This window comes from Leucoraja erinacea, chromosome 19 (genome assembly GCF_028641065.1).
Source record: "Leucoraja erinacea ecotype New England chromosome 19, Leri_hhj_1, whole genome shotgun sequence".
NCBI classification, from domain to species: Eukaryota; Metazoa; Chordata; class Chondrichthyes; order Rajiformes; family Rajidae; genus Leucoraja; species Leucoraja erinaceus.
In genome coordinates this window covers 33,018,289-33,039,815 of record NC_073395.1, presented here as the reverse complement: position 1 = coordinate 33,039,815, position 21,527 = coordinate 33,018,289, and the positions used below count along the sequence as shown (strand labels likewise).

The following is a 21,527-nucleotide window of genomic DNA, read 5'->3' as shown; positions in this document are numbered from 1 at the left end:
GCTGCTTCATTCTGTTGAGCCTCTTGAGAGTTATTAGCATTGAATTTGTTAAAAAGCAAGCGGAGACCTAACATATTTTGTAGACAGTGGTAAACTTGCGGTATCAGGAGCTGAGTTACTGGAGTGTATCTGTAGCCTCTGACCTGCTTTTGTAGCTGCAGTATTTACGGACTGATCAACATGTAAACTGCAGTACAGACAGGATATTTTTCAAACATAGACACTCCTTAGAACATAGAACACAGAAGAAGACAGTACTGAAAAAGGCCCTTTGGCCTACAATGCATATTCCAATATGATGCCAAGTTAAACTAATCTCCTCTACCTTCTTGCGATCCATATCCCTCAAATCCCTTCATATCCATGTGCCTATCTAAACATCACTATCGTATCTGCTGCCTTTATCCATCCTGGCAGTTGTTCCAGGCACCCATCACACTCTGTGTAAACTTACCCTGCACATCTCCTTTAAACTTTCCCGCTCTGACCTTAACCCTCTGCTCTTTAGTCTTTCACATTTCTATCCAGTAAAAAATATTTGCACCGTTTTTTCATAATTTTATATTCTTCTATCAGGTCTTCCCTCAATGAACCAGATAAAACAATCCAAGTTTGTTCAACCCCTTCTTATAATTGAAATCTGGAGCTATCAGTTCCAATAAGCTATTAAAGCTAAGTCAATCAAAAACTCAAAACTGTGATTCTATTTCAACTCAAAAGTTTAATTGTCAAATGTACTGAGAATGGACCAATGAAAATCATACAAGCAGCAGCATAACAGGCCTGTAAACACAATACTCATAGATTACATAATACATTAAAAAAAAAAAAATCCAATAAATTAAAAAAACAATATTACAAAAAGACCGAAGTCTGTAGTGCAACCAAGACAGTTCATAGTTTGGTTAATGTTTGTAGCAGTCAAGTGTCTGATGGTTGCAGGTAGAGTCATTTTCCTTTTAAATTGTGAATTCCAGAATGGTTTTCTTGGCTAAACCCTCAAAATTTGACTTTCCGAAGTTGAATGATTCTATTGTGCTATTAACTATTCCCATTACAAGGCATATCTTAAACTGTAATTGTGCCAAGACTGCTCTGCCTTTGACCTGCTCCATCATCTCCTACTTGTTACACAATGTGAGACCTAATACCACCCCTTCACATAGGTCTTTCGAACCATTGCTTCAGTTAACAATACAGTATTGTATCCGTGGTTAAGTTTGCCCTCCTATTGCACTCATTTCTTTTCACTTCCAAGTTTATCCCTGGTAGATTGAAGTCACCAATATCAACTACTAAGTTTATATTCTGTGAACTTCTAGGTGAAAATTCCAATAATTAATTTCCATTTTATTTAGTTCTCTCATTCCTATACAGAGGGTTCTAGCATCTGGTTCAGATAAGCAGATAGTACAAACAGAGAACTGCAGATGCTGGTTTATACCAAAGTAACATTTCAGATCGAGACCCTTCTTCAGGCTGAAAGTAGGGGGTGAGAAGGGGGTGGGGAGGCGAGAAAAAGGCTTGTTTCTCAGCTCCAGCTCTTCACTCACCCACCCCTACTTTCAGTCTGAAGAAATGTCCCGACCCGAAATGTCACCTATCATTTTCCTCCAGAGATGCTGCCTGACCCGCTGAGTCACTCCAGCACTTTGTGTCTATTTTAAGCAGATAGTACATATCTGGTGTTCATTTATACATTTATTTATGTTCAGAACCTACAGATTTCTTAAAATCATGGCATGTTAATGCTTAATCTAAAAACATTTGCAGGTTAACACAATGGCACAAGTCCACCTAATTCATTTTTGGTTTAGTTTAATATTGTCACATGTCCAGTGAAAAGCTTTTTTTGTTGCGTGCTACCCAGTCAGCGAAAATACTATACACGATTATAATCAAGTCTTCCACAGTGCACTGAATCAGGATAATGGGAATAACACGTAGTGAGATTAAGAAGAGTATAGTTAGAATAAGAAAAGTTGCTGTTGAAATAAAGATTTAAAAGAAGGAAGCAATTGTAATAAATGATAGTGGGTTCACTTCTGGGACCAGCACACAAAGGGTCAACTGCTTTGGCGCTATCTTGAAAAGCTCCATCCGTTTGTTATCCATTTTCGTAAAGCTGACAATGATTATTGTAAACACAATAATTAATAATAGTTCACCTACTCTCAAATTATATTTTGTACCTTGGAATTAAGGTCTGTGTATTTAACAGGTATCACTTGATGCCCTTCTGTCCTTAGCTGAATCTAAAGTGACAAGCATCACAGATCAAAATAATTACAAGATTAGCCAGAGCATGAAAGATTCATTTCTAATTTCCACAATGACGAATTCTATTACACTGCTAGATTTTCTTATGATTTAAATAATGTGAGTAAATTAGATAAAATTACATCTGAAAACTATGAAGCTAACACTGTAGAGATTGTAACAATGCTCTCTACAATAGTTGTAAACCATAGCTCCTGGGTGTGAAATTTCTCTTTGATCCACAGTGTTGAGCACATGTGAAAATATAGCCCACTTATTTTTATTGAATCACAGAAGCTTATGTCAGACAAGGAGACTGTGTCTGTGCCAGCCAAAATGAATGGCCACTTTTCTTTGCCTTTAAAATTGATGTTTCTTTGAATGTTCTTCCAGAGATTATTTCATTATGAGGGTTCTGCTACAACCATCATTTTAATCCGTAAATTCCTGATTTGCAATTGTCTTTGGGTGAAAATAAATGTACTCCATCTGAATCCCCCACCAATTAATGACATATTCAAATCACTTTGCTATGGCCTCCACGATGATGGGCTCTCTCATTTTATGCATTTCTTAATGAAATCATCCTCGGTATGCTGAAGGAAAGCAACTACATAGATACTATTCTCTAAACCTTGAAAACATTCTAATAAATCTCATCTGCACCCTTTCTGGTATTAGACAATAGGTGCAGGAGCAGGCCATTTGGCCCTTCGAGCCAGCACCACCATTCAATGTGATCATGGCTGATCATCCCCAATCAGTATCCCATTCTTGCCTTCTCCCAGATCCTCCCAGAAAGTATCTATTATTAGATCCTTTCTGTAGCTGTGGCCTAATAAATATTTTATACAGTTATCGTAAATCTTCTTCCTGCTTCCATTTTCTCTGCCTCAGCTAATTAAAGCAAATGTCCACTCTGCTTGTTACAGATTATCTGCCGACCTATCAATCCTGGTGCAGGGTCTTGACCTAAAATGTCGACTGTCCCTGTGCCTCCTGTTGAGTTCCTCCAGCAATTTGTTTTTGCTCCAGTAGACAAGGCAAAAAAGAGACACTATCCAGAACATACTGCCTCTTTGTTGTCTTATCTACTGACCTGCTGCATTCAGGGATCTACCCAAGTGCACTGTCAGTGATCATTTCGCTGAACACCTCCGCTCAGTCCGCCTAAACGTACCTGATCTCCCGGTTGCTAAACACTTTAACTCCACCTCCCATTCCCACACTGACCTTTCTGTACTGGGCCTCCTCCATTGTCAGTGAGGCCCAATGCAAATTGGAGGAACAGCACCTCATATTTCGCTTGGGCAACTTACACTCCAGCTGTATGAACATTGAGTTATCTAACTTCAAGTAACCCTTGCTTTCCTTCTTTCTCCATCCCTCCCCCTTCCCAGTTCTCCGGCCAGTCTGATTGTCCCCGATTGCATTTTATCTCTGTTTTGTTGTCACCTTGTCCTAGCTAACAATGATCTATTCTACGTTCCTTGATCTGCATCTCTTTTGTCTTGTTTTCGCACCTTACCCTTCCTTATCTCTGTCTCCCCCTCCCCTGACTCTGTCTGAACAAGGGTCTCGATCTGAAACATCACCCCTTCCCTTCTATCCAGAGATGCTACATGCCCCTCTGAATTACTCCACTACTTTGTGTCTATCTTTGGTGTTTACCAGCTTCTGCAGCTCCTATACATACTCTTTGCTTCCTCTATTCCTCCACACCATAATATTCTATGATTCCTCATGCATTCCCTCACCTTCTTTACTCTTCCAGATTGCATTACCTTTCAATTCTATGTGCTGAATTCAATCTTCACACTTACAGTGAGTGTAACCAATGGCTGCTTCTTTGTCCCTCGCACAAAGCCATAGCAACTGAAGATAAACATCTGCATAAAATCCTACTGCCGATTTTTCATTTGCAATTGGACACTAGAAATCTGAAATTAAAACAGGAATGGGAGCGGTGTGAGTTACCAATCATTTGTGAAAGTAAATCCAGATTAAAGTTTCAAATGCACGCCTCTGTCTCCAGTCCAGAATCTTCCAGAGCTGTCTGTGAGAAACCCTCAGTCATGCACACTGCAGTTGATGAAATTATTTTCAGAGGCAACTTCCAACGTACTGCATAAGAAAATGTTTTTCTTTTCCACAACTATTCTGATGAAACACTTTCTCCCAAAATGTGCATTTGTCTTTAAGTAATGTAATTATGTATAATTAATTTCTAGTCTATATTGAATTTTGTTCATGGATTTAAAAAGCTCAAGACTTAGAAAAACTTGTACATGCCTTTATTATTGCTAGGCTAGATTATTGTAACGGTCTCCTTGCATGTCTTCCGAAAAAAACTGCCAGGCAGCTACAGCTTGTTCAGAACGCTGTTGCTAGTTCTAACAAAGACCAAAACATTTGAACACATTACTCCAATTCTTAAATCCTTACATTGGCTCCCTGTATGTCAGAGAATTGATTTCAAAATCCTGCTGCTCACCTATAAATCACTACATGGTTTAGGGTCAAAGTGTATCACTAACATGCTTCCACTGTATAAGCCTTCTAGACCGCTAAGATCTTCTGAGACCAATCTGTTAGTGATTCCCAGAGTAAATACAAAACATGGGAAAGCAGGATTTAGTTACTATGCAACAAATAGCTGGAATAAACTTCCTGAAGATTTAAGACTTGCCTCAACTTTGACCACTTTTAAAAGAAGACTGAAAACTTTTATGTTTACTTTAGCTTTCAGCTAAATCTTAACTACATTGCACTTTTAACTTTTGCACTTTTTATAATGCATTTTTAACTTTGCTTTTATTTTCTTTTAATTCTTCTATTTTATTTCATTTTATTATTTCATTTTATTGTATGACATGTTTTTTATGTGAAGCACTTTGAGTCTGCCTCGTGTATGAAATGTGCTATATAAATAAAGTTGCCTTGCCTTGCCTTGCTTTTTATTTAATCATGCGTTTTGTAAAATGCCCACAAATGAATGAACCACAGGATATTCTACAATAAAAAGGTGTTTATTTAAACCAAGTGTTTTCTGAATTATGTGTTGGAAGTGTTGGGTGCCGAGAAATGCAACACAGTCAGAAACACTAACGTGTTATATACAGAATGGCTGTGTGTTGTGCTCTGATACTAAACTCAATGGAATCACATTTCTGCAGCACCTTGTGCAGATAAATGTTCTGGGCTGCAGCTGAATCCCATAAGCCCATAGCATGACAAAATAAAACAATGTAAAGCTAACATCAAGATTATCCTGCAGAATCTAACAGAATTTTTTTTTTTTTTTGCAGAATCTGGATCACAGTTGCATTCAGTCAGTAACCCTGGTGACAGAAGGTGATACAAGTAACCAAGTAACCTTAAGCAGGACAGGGGAAATCCACCTTGGCATCCACCAGGCAATTAGCCTGCCTTATAACAACGGTATTACTATTACAGAAACCTGCAAAGGGGGAATTATGTGCATTCCAGATGAGCGAGCTGCATCTCATTTACCAAAATAACGTGCAAATCGCAGCATCTCAAATAAACAGAATACATACTAAGAGTGCTAATGTATTAGAAGGATTTTTTAAAATGTGCTTTGAATGAATGCAGTGCAAAAAAAAAAGAGTGTTACAAAGAGGTGTCATATGTGGACCTCCCCTTATTTAAGCAAGATCACTATTATAGTGACTCCATTGCCAAAGAGCGACTTGCATCTGTAGCTCATCAATTTTAATTATTGCTGGTGTGCATTCAAATATACAGGCCCCTCGCGCTTCACACGGGAGTTACCTTCCAGAAAAGCAGTAGGTAATTCAGAAACGTGTATATCAAACATACATTTAAACAGGCGTAAAGTTGAGGGCGTTATTTAAAAGAACCCCACATAAATTAGGTTTTGGCATTAATTAAACAGTGCGTTATTTGAAAAACACATGAAATGCGAGCTGCCATAATGCCTACGGATTTCAAATGCACCTTTAAAATCTTTGGCATTTTTTCACTCTGATTATTTCTTATTTTGACCAATTCTTTGTCCTGGTAAACACCCTGAGATTTCCAAATGTTTTAAGTACCTTGTCTTTCTTCTATTTCATCCCGATGCTTATCCCCCGACGGCTGCATCGTTAATACAGGTCTCATTGCGGCAAGTGCACAACACTTCTTGGCACTGCAAAGAAGCTGCGTATCGGCTATCAACATGTGCCATGAAGTCGTACAGCACTGAAACAGGCCCTTTGGCCCACCATGTCAATGCTGCATGTTTGACCTATCTACACTAATGCCATTTACCTGCATTGGGTTTGTCACCTACAATGGGTGATTCAAGGTGCTTCTTACATGTTGTGAGAATGTCTACATTCATGGCATACATTAAATGTTGATTACTATGGATTTCCTTTTCAAATGATGCAACTGGGTTGATGTACTGATGTAGCTTACATTAATGTAATGATTGATTTAGTGTACTGCTGAAGAATGGCATTGAACATATCCCCATATCAGCATTAATATTTACATCAGGCTCCTATCTCTTTTATGTTGCTATTTCCCCACAACCTCAAAGGGATGAAATGCACAAAGTGCAGTACATGCATCTGAGACAAACTTACATTGAACATTTTTATATTTTACATATCAATATTACATATGATAATTACCTATACCTATAATAGTCTTTGTATTTTTGGGTCTATTTGGGCAAAGATAAAGCAATTATCTTGCTGGCAGAGTTTTACCATAATGAAGCTTTTTGGTTATTATCCATCTAATTGGATTTTCAAAGCATGGGGGGCGCTGCAATGGCGGCAGCCCTGTCAGCAGCGCGTTAGTTTTTTCAACTTTTTTTTTTTTTTAGTATGTTTTAGTATGTTTTAAAGTATGTTTTTAATGTTTCTTTGTGTGTTTTGTGTGGGGGGGTAAGGGGGAAACCGTTTCGGCCGCCTCCTCCATGGAGAGGCGACTTTTTTCAGGTCGCCTCCCCGTGGCCTAACAGCAAGGATCGGCGCGGCCTTTCCCGGAGACGCGCTCGGGGCTTTCAGTGGCGTGGACTCTCGGCATGGAGCGGGTGAGCTCTCTCTGGGGCTCGCTGGAGGGGAGCGCTCCGTTTCGCTGGCCCGGGGCAGCCAGCAGCCTGAAGCCGCGGTTTGCACAGTTCCAGCTGGCGCGGCGTCTACAGCCCGGGATCCCTCGTGGGGGACCCGGGGGAAGAAGAAGCCATCACTGCCGGCCCGCGGCCAACTTCTACCGTGGCCGCGGTGGCGACTTACCATCACCCCTGGAGGGGAGCTTCGACCGCCGGCCCTGAGGTCTGCAGTGCTTCTGGCTGCGGCGCGGCGGGAACTTTAAACTTTAAATCTTCGACCGCCGGCCTGCGGCCTACACCAACTTAAAGCTGCTGTCTCCGGTGGGGAAGAGCCGACTCTAGACTTACCTGGACTTGTACCTTGTCCTTTTACCATCTGGACGCCAGCAGCAACGGCTGCGGAGGGTTGAGGTCCCGACCACGGGAGAAAATGGAGGAGGACTGGCCAAATTGTGTGCCTTCCACCACAGTGATGAATGCTGTGGTGGATGTTTATGTTAATTTTTTATTGTGTTTTTGTGTGTGTTCTTTATCATTGTACCGCTGCTGACATATTCATTTCACTTGCACTTATGTGCAATGTGACAAATAAACCGTATTGTATTTTATTGTATTGTATTGTATGCTCGTTGACAATTCAAATTCCGTCCAGAAATAGTTAAAAGGTGAGAAATTTGTTCAAGTCAGTGATGCTAGCTGCTATCGAGTTGCACCAACACATTGTACACAGGAAGCTGCGTGTGATACATTTCATGGAGCATATTTAGTTCTGCCCACCAGCAATGAGTTTCCAGCAGCGATCTGTACATTATATTCACTGAGCTTAGGCTGTGAGAAGTAATTCCATACATATTGCAGTGTTATACCTTAATGTGTCTTGTTTAGTTTGGTTGTGTCCAATGTTAAAATAAAGTGCATTTTGTAAACATTTCTATCTTTTTACCTACAGGAATAATTGAAATCGCTAGGTTGTCATCTTTATTTGTACAAGTGAAGACAACCTTTGGTCTCTCAATGAAGTTTGACAATGAAGGTGGAAGGCTGTATCTCCAGGTTGACAGCAGGTGGAAGGGAAACACTATGGGTCTGTGTGGAACATATAATGGAAATTTACGAGATGACTTTCAGTGAGTGCACATTGCTGATTCAAAGTGATATATTATTTACCCCACGATATAAAGGCAAAATAATATAAAATGTGCCCACAAATTCATCCCTGGACAGTGGTGTTAAATGTGGACAAAAGGAACTGTAGGTACCAAAAAATAGACACAAATTACTGGAGTAATTCTGCGGGTTAGGCAGCATTTCTGGAGAACATGAATTGACAACTTTCAGGTCAGGACCCTTCTTCAGACTGATTGTAGTGGGTGGGGGGGGGGGGGGGGGGGGGGGGGTGGGGGGTGTGAAGATAGCTGCAAGAGAGGTGGGGCGGCACAAAGTCTGGCAAGTGATAGAGTCACAACTTGAAACATCGCCTATCCATGTCCTCCTGAGATGCTGCCTGACCCACTGAGTTACTCCAGAACTTTGTGTCAGTAGTCATTTTTTTTTTTTGTATGTAGACACATGGAATTGCAGACGCTGGTTTACAATATTTTTTAAAGTACAACGTGCTGGAGTAATTCAACGGGTCAGGCGGCAATGGCGGAGGACATGGAATGGTAATATTTCAGGTTGGGCCACTTCTTCAGTCTCAGGAATGGAATATTACAGTAACAAGTAGAAACAGGCTAGATTTTGCTCCACTGCATCCTCTGTTGGTTTTGAAGTGGCAAATGAGGCCCACAGGTTCTTCCACAGATGAGGCATTTCAAATAAATATAATTAAAAAATAATTACAGATTAATTAATCTATTAGAAAAGAACTTAGAACATGAAGAGAATGTAAAATTAATAGAAGTGATCCAGCTACTCGGTTGTGCTTATCTGCATCCTTCCTTGGATAAAGATGAGCGACCGATGTGAATCGCATTTGGCTGCTCAGCTCGATATCTGTGCGCCGAGTTCCTGGACCCAGGGCTGAACGTCTTGTTCATCTATGACTGCAGCATTTCGCTACGTGGGTGCAGGTCAGAGACAAACAGACTTGAAAGACGGAGGTGCTGTCAGTTCCCTACAGAACCAGCGGCCAGAGGTGATAATGTTTTGGTCCAGACCTACACAAAAAAGTGTAATCTTTCAAAATGGTATTAATGAAAGTTTTGCTCATTGCTGTTCAAGTATTGTCATTAAACATTTGAACAATTAAACAATATGACATATATAATAATGTGAATAATTCTTCAAAATACTTGTCAGTACAATTCAGATCCCACTGTAGGAGATTTGTCCAGTTGATTGTTTCAGATATCTTGGATTATCAACTTACATATTGATGAGAATATGTTCTAACCGTTCCCTTTCATTTGTAGCTCCCCTGTAGGTATGATTGAAGGTACGCCACAGTTACACGCTAATGCGTGGAAGATTTCTTCAGCTTGCATAACTCCAGTAAATATTCCTTTGGTTGATCCCTGTGATACCAACCAACAAAATGGTACCTATTACAGTTTGTGTAATATATATGCTTTTTTCATTAACTCATTTTTATTTGTAAACTTCATAATTTAAATCTCCTTTTGTATTATCTATAAATCCAGCTTTATATTCATCCACAATGTGTGATCTTCTCAATCAAGATCTCTTTGCTCCGTGCCACACCTTTGTGAATCCCAGTGTCTACTATCAGCAGTGCCGCTATGATGCTTGCAAATGTGGAAGTTTATGCATGTGCACTGCCCTTGCCCACTATGCCTATCTTTGCGCCAAACACAAGATTTTCATTGACTTCAGATCAGACGTGTCAGACTGCGGTAAGTTTTATATGATGAACAGAAAAGTGAGCAAGATTATGTCACCCTTTACTTATTTTGACGATACCGAGATTAAAACAGCCTTTGCTGTTTGGTTAGAACAATAGGAGCAAAAATACCTTGTCAAATACTGTAATTCACTTGGGTCATTTAAAACATCATTATTTACTCAATTTCTCAATGAGCTGCTGAATGGAATATCACACTCTTATTATACATGTTCCAGATTAGGGTGAATGAGAATGATAGTGTTGTCCACATCCATTCAATTGCCAGGTACACAAAAATGCTGGAGAAACTCAGCGGGTGCAGCAGTATCTATGGAGCGAAGGAAATAGGCAACGTTTCGGGCCGAAACCTGCCTTTTGAATCGGTTTATGACTGAAGGAATGAGCCTCGCCAACAGCCTGTCTAGACCCTTTTGTTGTTTTTAGTCTGTTTTTACTTGTATGTTCTAGTGTACTTTTAAGATTTTGTGTTATGTGGGGGGTTGGGGGAAACTTTTTCCGAATCGTATTTCCGTCCGCAGTGCGGCCTTAACATCATGGAGCTGGCGGTCCCTTTGTTAGTGACCGACTGCGGGAGCTCCAACCGCAGGAGCTTCGACCGCCCCGATCACAGGAGCCTCGACCGTCCCGATGCGGGGGCTTTGATCGCCGACTGTGGGAGTTTCGATCACCCCGACTGCGTAGGTTTTGATTGCCCCGACCACAGGAGAAAAGGAGGAAAGAAGGTATAAGTTATTTGCCTTCCATCACAGTGGGGAATGTGAGGTCGCCGTAAAAACAAGTCGGACGTGCTGCATGCGCTGGTGAGGACTTGGAGAGAGTGCCGTGAGTGCGGTGATCTCTGTGTTTGCAGGGACATGGCTCCATAAGGACACCATGGAGTCTAGTGCGAGAGTGGACGGCTTTCTGACTGTTCGGGGGGACAGGGACTGCAGAGAGAGTGACAGCAGTCGGTACATCTCTGGCTACATTATGGTGAATGAGCGTGCGTTTGGCCCGGACATTGAACTGATCGCTGTGGGTCTCCGCTTATGCTGTGTGCCCTGGGGATTCTCACACGCCCCTGTGGTGGCTGTTTAGGTCTATGTTTAATGTTTATGTACTTATGTATCTTGTTGCTTTTATATATGATTTTTATGGCAAATCAAATTTCACTGTACCTCAGTACATGTGACAATAAAGGAACATTGAACAATTAAACTATGAAAGCATTTGGCACTACATTTAAATAACACTTGAATTGGGAAAAGAATGAAACAAAATTGAGGAGAAAGGCAAAAATAAGGGGACATTTTATAAGATTCTTGCTTCGGGTCTAAAGAGCTGTGCCAAGTAATGATACATTTCATCACTTTAAGTTATGATCAATGAAAACATCTACAATAAAAAATATCGCATTTGTTTCTGTTAAACTACCATAAGCTATTGGAATATGCAAATATCAGTTAATTTAGAATGGAAATCAATAAAAGAAACATATTTACTAACAATATTTTAGTCTTTTATAAATACTTGTTTGATGGTTATCAAAAAACCACCTCCAAGTAGATAAATTTACTAAGGGAAATATTTGAATTGCAACAGTGAACGATATAAAATTGTGCTTGAAAACTCTATTAAAATACATAAAATGTACATTTTAATGCAATTGCTTGGATTATCTCAGAAATATTTCAAATCTAATAACAATCAATGTGTGAAGATTCATCCTCTGAGATGGACTTTGAGGTGCAGGTCTGTCCAGTTTAATCAAGTTTGTTTTTGTTAAGATGTGAACCATACCTTTATCTTTAGTAATGAACTGCTGCTTGTATTTTCTCTGCACAGGTGTGGTCTGCCCAGCGAACATGTTGTACCATGTTTGTTCTTCATCTTGTGGTCGCACCTGTGAATCACTTTCTTTATATGAAAACTGTAGTGATGATTGTGCTGAAGGCTGCAACTGCCCCGATGGGACATTTCATGATGAAATAGTACATCTTTGTGTGACAAAGTAAGTTTTGTTTGTGTACCTATCTGTCTCGATGCATCAGTAATGTTCATTACTAGACAAAAGCTCTTTATCACTGTGGTGCAATCCAGCATCACCAGCTCAATTGTATTACTCTTTCTCACTTTACTGTGCTAGGTAATTTCTTTATCCTGGAACAAAATACTGCAGAAACTGAACATTGAAAATGAAATGCTGAAATACTCAGCAGGTTGGGCAGAATCTGTGAAGTGATAAATGGTGTTAATGTTTTCCCTCCCTCCAGAGATGCTGCCTGACCCGCTGAGTAAAGGGGCTGTCCCACTTGGGCGACCTAATTGGCGAGTTTAGGAGAGTTTAGGAGAGTTTGAAAAAATGATATGTTAAAGACCTCCTTCGACTATGTAGAAGACTAGCTACGACCAGCTAGGACTAACTTAGGGAAAATTGGACACCGAATAGTGGAGAGTGAAGAGGACCTCCTTCGATATTCTTTGTCCTTCCTTCGACCTCCCTTTGACTATGATGAAGGTTATCTTCGACTACCTTCGATTACCTTCGACTACCCTTGATTTACCTACAAATAACATGCCGACCTACTACGACCTACTTCGACTAAACCTACGAGAAAAAAAAGTATCGATTTTTTTTTTTTCCATGGCGACCTTTTTTTACTCGCGGGGATTGTTCAACATGTTTGTCACATTTTTAGGCCCAATCCTGTCTAATTTGATGGTGTATAATGAAATAGGAGATTTTTCAACATGTTGGAAAACACGCCGCGACCTTACTGAGGCCTCGAGTACGGGGTCTCGAGCATGAAGGACAGTTACAAAGACCTCCCAGCACCTTGTGTCGACCATGCTGCGAGTATGAGTTGACGGCAAACTCGCCAGAACTCACGGATTAGGATGCCCAAGTGGAACAGCCCCTTTACTCCAGCTTTCCTTGTTTATCTTCAATGTAAACCAGCATCTGCAGTTCCTTCTTAATGTTTTAGGTGTTGTGTCAGTGTTATTGGAATTTTATATTTCATTTACCTTCATGCCAGCTTCAGTGCACTAACCTGGAGCTTCATTCAAGTACCAAACATTAAGCCAGACACCGATCTTGGAATACGTCTACTGTGGTGTTCACTCCAGTACAAAGATCCATCAACCCCACATCAGCATCGTATTACTTAACCAAAAAGTCTTGAAAATATTATTTATGTTTCCTAAAGTCAGGGGCTCCTCATTAGCAAGGCAAGAGTTTCCTAAAGCATTCTGCCTTGATCAATTTCCATGACCCGTCACCCTTTGCCTACAATTCAGGCCAAGATCCTGGTCTCACTAATGTTTTGTGTTGATTCGGATTAGATGGAGATGGGGGAATAACTGCAGACTTGGTCTCCTGACTGGACATCAGTTTAACGGTCTACTAGCTGCCATTGGAAAGGAAACACAGAAGTCACTATGACAAAGCATTGAGAGGAGGAGGAAGCAAAATATCTTTGATGGTTACACAAAAAAGCTGGAGAAACTCAGCGGGTGCAGCAGCATCTATGGAGCGAAGGAAATAGGCAACGTTTCGGGCTGAAACCCTTCTTCAGACTGGATGCTGCTGCACCCGCTGAGTTTCTCCAGCTTTTTTGTGTAACCTTCGATTCTCCAGCATCTGCAGTTCCCTCTTAAACAAAATATCTTTGATGTTCAGTTCACGTTTGTCAAGTCTGTGGAAGGTCCAACCACTGTCTCAGCTCCTGTTTGCCTTTGTTTACGTCACATTTTTAGGCCCAATCCTGTCTAATTTGATGGTTTATAATGAAAAAGGAGACACTTAACAACGTGCCTGCTCTCTTATTTACTGTAACTGTACTCGGAAACTGTATATTCTTTCATCAGTGTCAACGGGGAAATATATTTTATTATGAGAATAAAGGGAATCATGAGCTGCTGTTTTACTGAGAACGTTGAACCCACATTTGAGTAATTAGAATCGTAAACAGTTGTATTGTTTTTCTGTGTAAATGTATAATTCTGACTGTATTTTCAGAACATTACTATTATCCTTTAGCTGCATTGTAACATAGAACAAAACCCCTGGTGCCATACACCAACCATTAAATCCACGGGCTGTATACATGCTCCCCTTTATCTGCATGAAATGTTTGACAGTGCAGTTTATCTGTATGCAAGTGAACTCTATTCCAAAGGTTCAGTTCCATTGCAATTTGTTTTTTTTTACTAGATGTTTATGTATTACAGCTTTTACATTTTTATGTCTTCTGCTATAAATAATACAATTGTTCTATTTTGCCCTTGTGCTTCTTCCAGAGCGCAATGCTCCTGTCAATTTATGGGAGGAATATTTCAGGCAGGAGAGGTCACTTTCAGTAACTCCGGACCATGGTATTACCCCTGTTTACTTGTTAAGGATTGCTACCAAATGCTGTTATTGAGTACACGTGCACTTGACGTAGTTTGATTTTTAGTTAGCACTTTTTTTTTAAAAACAGGCTAAATATCTGTTTAAAATATTTTCAGATTTATATAGATCTAATTATTAGTTTTTGTTCAGTTTGTTTTGGACATAACATACAACATTTCACATTGGTTGTAATAATTCTAAGATAATTATAAAGGAAAGGCAAATGTTTTCCAGCAGAGCTAATGGGATGTTCCTTATTTTCCAGCGTGTGCAGGAATGGAAGAGTGGACTGTGTCCCCAGAGAACCAGGTACATTACAATTTGTCATCATTTGCGTTGCATTTTATACAATTATACATTTGGAAGGTGAATTATATTTACAAGAAATGTTCTCCTGTTACCATTCTTAAACTCACTTTGGACAAATATATGTAGGAAGGAACTGCAGATGCTGGTTTTCATTGAAGATAGGCACAAAATGCTGGAGTAACTCAGCGGGACAGGCAGCATCTCTGTATAGATGAAATGGGTGATGTTTCGGGTTGAGACAGTTCATCAGACTTTGTTCTTCACACAAATATATCCTGAATTGTAGATGTTTATGTGTATTTGTTGTAGATGGCTAGTGCATGTGCCTTTAACATAGTGACCTCACCACCCTTAACCACTCCCCTTATTAGGTGTATAATTGCATGTTCCCTCCCTGGTGTCTCTCTCTCTAGCTCCGGTGACAGACCACGTACAGCTAGTATAGTAATGATGTGAACAGTAAATAAAGCTACAGTTAAGACAATGTGTTGTTGAGACTTCTTTACATTTGTGATTTAGGTTTACAGTTTAGAGAACTAAAAACAAACACATCACTAATATGATATTCCTGTAACTAGATCTTGTGACTCAGTTGATATACAGCTTCCATTGCTTGGGTAGGTAGAATTGAAAGGAACAGGGCAGAGTTTGTGGACTTGGCTGAGGGAAAATCGAAGAACAATTATGAAGGTGAGACAGGAGGCCTGTACATGAGTCTTCCTTCTCAGTTACTGGCATTAGTGTTGGGTGGATGTTTGTGAGGTGCACAAGGATGTTTATGAGGTGCTAGCAGGAACAATCCTTCGACATGGCAGCCTTCAGTTATTGAAAGATAATCTAAACAACAAGCAGACGGCCCTGGGCTGAACTCTATCACTGTAGTACCGGGTGTTCTGGTTTGAAGTCCCCGTGAAACCTTTTTTAAGTGCGGCTTGTCCATGGGAGAGACTTGTGCTTTGGACCAAGTCAAATGACAAACGGACAAATTGGCGTGCAATCTGATCTGCATCCAAATGGGGGGGGGGGGGGGGGGGGGGGGGGGGGGGGGGGGGGGGGGGGGGGAGAAATAGATGCAAATCTTCAAGTTGTTTCACATCAACTCTGATGATATATAATGAAGATAGTTTCTGCATTTAATTCTAAACACAAAATTTAAAAATGCATCCCAATTCGTAATGTTTTAATCAGCTTGACAAAGTATCAATAGCTATCCATTTGATTTGTGAGCAACGTTAAAACAAACATAATTTCCTTTTATGCAGAACCTGAACCAGGGGACTGTCCGCACAATAAGAGATATTTTGACTGTCGAGATCCCCAGCCTGGTTTGCCTTGGACAGGGGCAGCGTGTGAGGTCACTTGTGAAAACCTAATGATGAATGTTACCTGTTCACCCATGACACCCTGCATTTCAGGGTGTGTTTGTTCCCCTGGGTAAGTGCATTGAAACACCAAAGTACTGACATAAATCTGAAAGCTCATCATTGTTTTCAGACCGCAATAATTGGGATAGCATCATAATGTACATCTGTCAGCTTTCCTGCTCCAGTGGCAGAAACATGTGGGTTTGAATTTCAGTCGAAAGATTTGTACACGGAACTTTGGCTTGACATTCTGCCACAGTACTGCGGGATATCTATACACTCAGAAGTACTTGGGATGAGGTTTTAAACTGAGGCCTGGTTTGTGCAACCATCTCATCCATCCTGTGGAATGGTTCTATGAAGAGCATGGAGTTATTACCGCTCTCGTGATCAATGCACATCCCTCATTCAGGTAAATTAATTGATCATTGTTATTTTGCAACTTGTGGGAGTTTGCTGAGTGCAAATTGCCTGTTGCTTTACCCACATTCCAACAATAATAATAATAATAATATTTATTTATATAGCACTTTTAAACAAAATCACTTTGAACCAAAGTGCTTTACAGAGACTGATTAAACTAATTGAATAGATTAAATGTCAATAAATCCATACAAAATAAAAAAGAAAAAGAAAAAAAGGCACAGAACAGTACACTAAAGAAATCAACAAGAAACGTCCCCCCACAGCAGAATTCACTGTGAGGGAAGGCACTAATGTACCTGTTACATGGTCTCATGAAACCTTTGTTCAGCATAGGAACTTTATGGTGACCTAAAGTCATGAGATGCTTGGTTTTCACAATGGGTTACTTTATTAATATCCACTCATCATTGAACACTGGATTGTATCTATCAGGAGCACTGGGATGTTGTGCTTAGGAACAGGTGGTGAAGGTCCTCAATGAAACTTTTTTCTTTATGGCAATAGCTTGCAGAACAAACAGTCGCTTTCTGCAGTGAAACACTAATGGATTAGATATGGTTTTGGTGGGAGTTTTGCCAGAAGCCAATATCCACCAGTCTTGCTTCTTTCACCAATGCCTTGATAAGAAGTGAGGATGGATTTGGCTGAGACCAGGTGGAACTTCTTCACAGGAGAGATTGCAGTTTGTGGCAATATTGTCCCGAGGTATTGTTCCTATCTTCAGACTGGAGCTCCGAGTTCCTCCAGTTAAACACCATCTTGGTTCCCACTGCAAACTCTGGAATCTTGGCCTTCATTCTGCCTGACTCCACAGTTGGTGATTTGTAATGACCATGCTTTTTTTAAGGTAGATGCTGTCTTCTATCCAGAATTCTGCTACTTATCCTCTTTACACAATTCTTCCACCTCCACAATAGTCCCTGCTTCTATTATACCACAGCCCCTGCATTATTGATGCTATCATCCATTGTTATATCTGGATGTGATCATTTCCGATCTCTTGTAGCTAACCCCTCATTCTTCATCCACTATGGGACAAATTGTACCCCACCTACATACAGTATCCTTGCTCAACGGTATTCACAAGTTCACCAGTTATAGGAGTAGAATTAGTCCACTCCGCCATTCAATCACAGCTGATCTCTGCCTCCTAATTCAATTTTCCTGCCTTCTCCCCATAACCTTTGCCACCCATTCTGATCAAGAATGTGTCTATCTCTGCCTTAAAAATATCCAGTGACCTGGCCTCCACAGCCTTTTATGGCAATGTTCCACAGATTAACTACCCCCTGATTAAAGAAGTTCTTCCTCACCTACTTTCTAAAAGAGTGCCCTTTAATTCTGAGGCTATGACATCTGGTCCTAGACTCTCCCACCCATGGAAACATCTTTTTCACATCCACTCTATCTATGCCTTTCATTATTCCCCCCTCAACCTTCTAAACTCCAGCGAGTAGAGGCCGAGTGCTGTCAAACGCTCATCATATGCTAACCCACTCATTCCTGGAATCATTCTTGTAAACCTCCCCTGGACCCTCTCCAGAGCCAGCACATCCCTCCTCAGATTTGGGGCCCAAATTTGCTCACCGTACTCCAAATGCGGCCTGACCAGCGCCTTATAAAGCCCCAGCATTACATCTCTGTTTTTGTGTTCCTGTCCTTGATATAAATGCTAGCATTGAATGTGCCTTCCTTACTACCGATTCGACTTGCAAATTAACTTTTTGGGAGTCCTGCAGCAACCAAGTCCCTTTGCACCTCCGATTTCTGGATTCTCTCTCCATTTAGAACATAATCTACGCCTTTATTCTTATTACCAAAATGCATGACTCCGCACTTTGCTACACTGAATTATACTGTATTGGCTCCTGCTCCTGATCCAGTCTGAAATTTGTAAGTGAAACTTCTTTCTGGCCTTGTGCCTTCTCAATTCTGTAACCTCTTAAGCACCACACTGCTACAGCAATCTTTCTGATTTTGGTCTCCTTTACATTTCTCATTTGATAGTTTGGATTCCCAATATGAAATTTTCTTTCCAATCACCAACCTCTTCCCTTGCCCCACCCCATCAATAAATCCCCTTCTCCACCCACGTCCACCTGCTTCCATCTAGGATTTCCATTAAAGACACTTTTATCATTAAGCTTTTGGTTACTCTTCTACCAGCTCAAGACCTTTCATCAGTAATACCACTGTGGAATGCTGTGATGTTAAAGTCTTTATAGATATATATACTAGACTAAGTGGGACCCATTGGTGTGGGTCTAATGTGTTCAATGTTATTCACAGCTCAGACTGAGAATTGCGACCTTTCACTCCCCCATCTTGCAGAGAACTGAGGCACCTCCACACTTACGGGTTTTATAGTCCCTCTGGAAGGGGCGTGTCTCAACATTTTTTAAACATTAATAAGTCTTTTATTTTTTATCGATGGGACAAATCCTCTTGCCCTGCGCAGCGGAGGGGGACTTTGAGTAAGATGGCCAAAAATCACAGCCGTAAGTGGCAGCGTTTTTTCTAAAATCAAAATACGGTGCACAGGAAGTGGTCAAGATGAGACTTTTAGTAATATAGATATGCAGGTTGTTGTTAGGCATTTACAATACAGGTGCTGTAAAGAAACAAGCTGAACATTTCTGTCTGGTTATTGTGAACCAGTGAGATGATGCAGTCGTTATATTGTATTGTTATTTTTTAAAAAATGTAGTATCTCCAGACAACCAAAAATATTCCACAATATTTAACATAAATAAAAATAAATTTAATATACTGTAGAAGAACATAATACGTTTAGTATTAAGCATCTTCTGTGGGTTTAGGAAATTTGTATTCCAATTGTATTAAAATATGACAACACCCTACTAGAGTCTTAAATTGATATACTGTATGGATCCTAATATTAGCAGTAAAAAGGACCATGAAAATAGTTTAAAAGCATGAATGGAATTCAATTGGGTTGCATATGTCTGCACAGTCAAAAAATCTGAAAGACAGAAGAATTTCATGTCTCGATAATGACATCATTTGACAATCTAAAAATAGAGTCTGCATTCCACTGTAATTGTCCAGACATGCAAAAAACAATTCATTGGTCTTTCTTCCATTTGTTGCTAATATTCAGTGTTCATCTTGCACTAATCCTGCCTACATGTTATAAAAGGAGTTTATATATTAAGGTTAGAAGTTGGGAGGTCTTGTTGCAGTTGCATAAGACGTTGGTGAGGCCGCATTTAGAGTATTGTATTCAATTCTGGGCACCATGTTATAGGAAAGATGTTGTCAAGCTGGAAATGGTACAGAAAAGATTTACAAGTATGTTGCCAGGGCTAGAGGTTCTGGACTATCGGGAGAGGTTGAGTAGGCTGGGACTCTATTCCTTGGAGCGCAGGAGGATTAGGGGGATCTTATTAAGGTGTATAAAATCATGAGAGGAATAGATCGGGTTGATGCACAGAGTCTCTTGCCTAGAGTGGGGGATGTTGAGGACCAGAGGACATAGGTTTTAGGTGAAGGGGAAAATGAGGTAGTTGAGGCAAGGACTATCCCAACATTTAAAAAAAAGTTAGGCGGGTAAATGGATAGGACAGGTTTGGAGGGATATGGACCAATTGCAGGCAGGTGGGACATGTTGGCCGGTGTGGGCAAGTTGGGCCGAAGGGCGTGCTTCTACGCTGTATGACTCTACCAATGCTATAATAGTTAACTGAGACATGCTGGGCAGGTTTGATATTTTATAAGACAATGTTTTAGAGCAGAAGAACTTAAAAACAGAAGTGGAGACAGTCCACTTGATCCCCAAGTGCCCTCCTCCATCTGGTCAGGTCAAGGCTGACAAATCTTGATCTCAGCTTCCTAATCTCTCCTATGCGTCTTGGGTCTTGCAGTTCAATGTCTGCTATTCTCTGCAGTGAATGTGTTGCATGATTCTGTCTCTATAGGTCTCTATGGGAGAGAATTCTTATGAATCTTGACCTCATTATTTTAGATGTTAGACTTTGCTGATACAGCATGAAAACAAGCCCTTTGGCGCACCGAATCCACGCTAACCAATGATCACACCGTAACTAACCTACACACGCCAGGGACAATTTTATAACTTACCAAAGCCAATTAACCTACAAATGTGTACGTCTTTGGAGTGTGGGAGGAAACTTGAGCACCTGGAGAAAATCCATGTGGTCATAGGGAGAACATACAAACTACGTAGGCAGATAGCACCCATAAGCAGAATCGAAGCTGGGTCTCTGGTGCTATAAGGTAGCAACTTTACTGTTGCACCACTGTGCCACCCAAAGAATTTTCTCATTATCTCTGTCTTAAATCAGGAACCTCTAATTATGAATCTATTCTCCCTAATCCTTGGTACCCCAACAACTGCCCCCATCCCCCAAACTAGGGGAAAAACCATTCACCTTGTCAATCCCCTTCTCATTCTTATATGTTTCATGATTCTTATATGTTATCACGGTGTGGTATGCCAGCTGCTCAGCAGCAGATAGGAGGGTCCTGCAGAGAGTGATCAAAACTGCCCAGAAAATCATTGGCTGCCCTCTGCCTTCCCTGGAAGACATCTCTAGCTCTGCTGCATCCACTCTCTACACAACAGGGGAAAACTAGAGGCCGATTATCTTTCCAACCTGCACGTCCATGGGTTGCGGGAGGAAACGGGAGCACTTTACAGCTTAGAATTTAGAGATATACAGGCCATTCGGCCCAACAAGTCAGCACCAACCAACGGTCACAGCATACACTAACACTCTCCTACATTAGGGACAATTTACAATTTTACCAAAGCCAATTAACCTACAAACCTGTACGTTTTTGGAGTTTGGGATGAAA

General features: G+C 40.6%; 1 protein-coding gene across 3 annotated transcripts in view; it reads left to right on the top strand.

Moving 5' to 3' along the window:
- otogl (otogelin-like) overlaps positions 1–21,527 on the top strand; it is a 147,228-nt gene that overhangs the window by 33,655 nt on the left and 92,046 nt on the right. For all 3 annotated transcript variants that reach the window (XM_055650780.1, XM_055650779.1, XM_055650778.1), the window contains 8 exons: positions 5,568–5,700; positions 8,298–8,475; positions 9,763–9,887; positions 9,991–10,203; positions 12,039–12,204; positions 14,496–14,570; positions 14,855–14,898; positions 16,161–16,332. In XM_055650780.1, the coding sequence (XP_055506755.1) occupies positions 5,568–5,700; positions 8,298–8,475; positions 9,763–9,887; positions 9,991–10,203; positions 12,039–12,204; positions 14,496–14,570; positions 14,855–14,898; positions 16,161–16,332 (1,106 nt within the window). The remainder of the gene's footprint in view (positions 1–5,567; positions 5,701–8,297; positions 8,476–9,762; positions 9,888–9,990; positions 10,204–12,038; positions 12,205–14,495; positions 14,571–14,854; positions 14,899–16,160; positions 16,333–21,527) is intronic.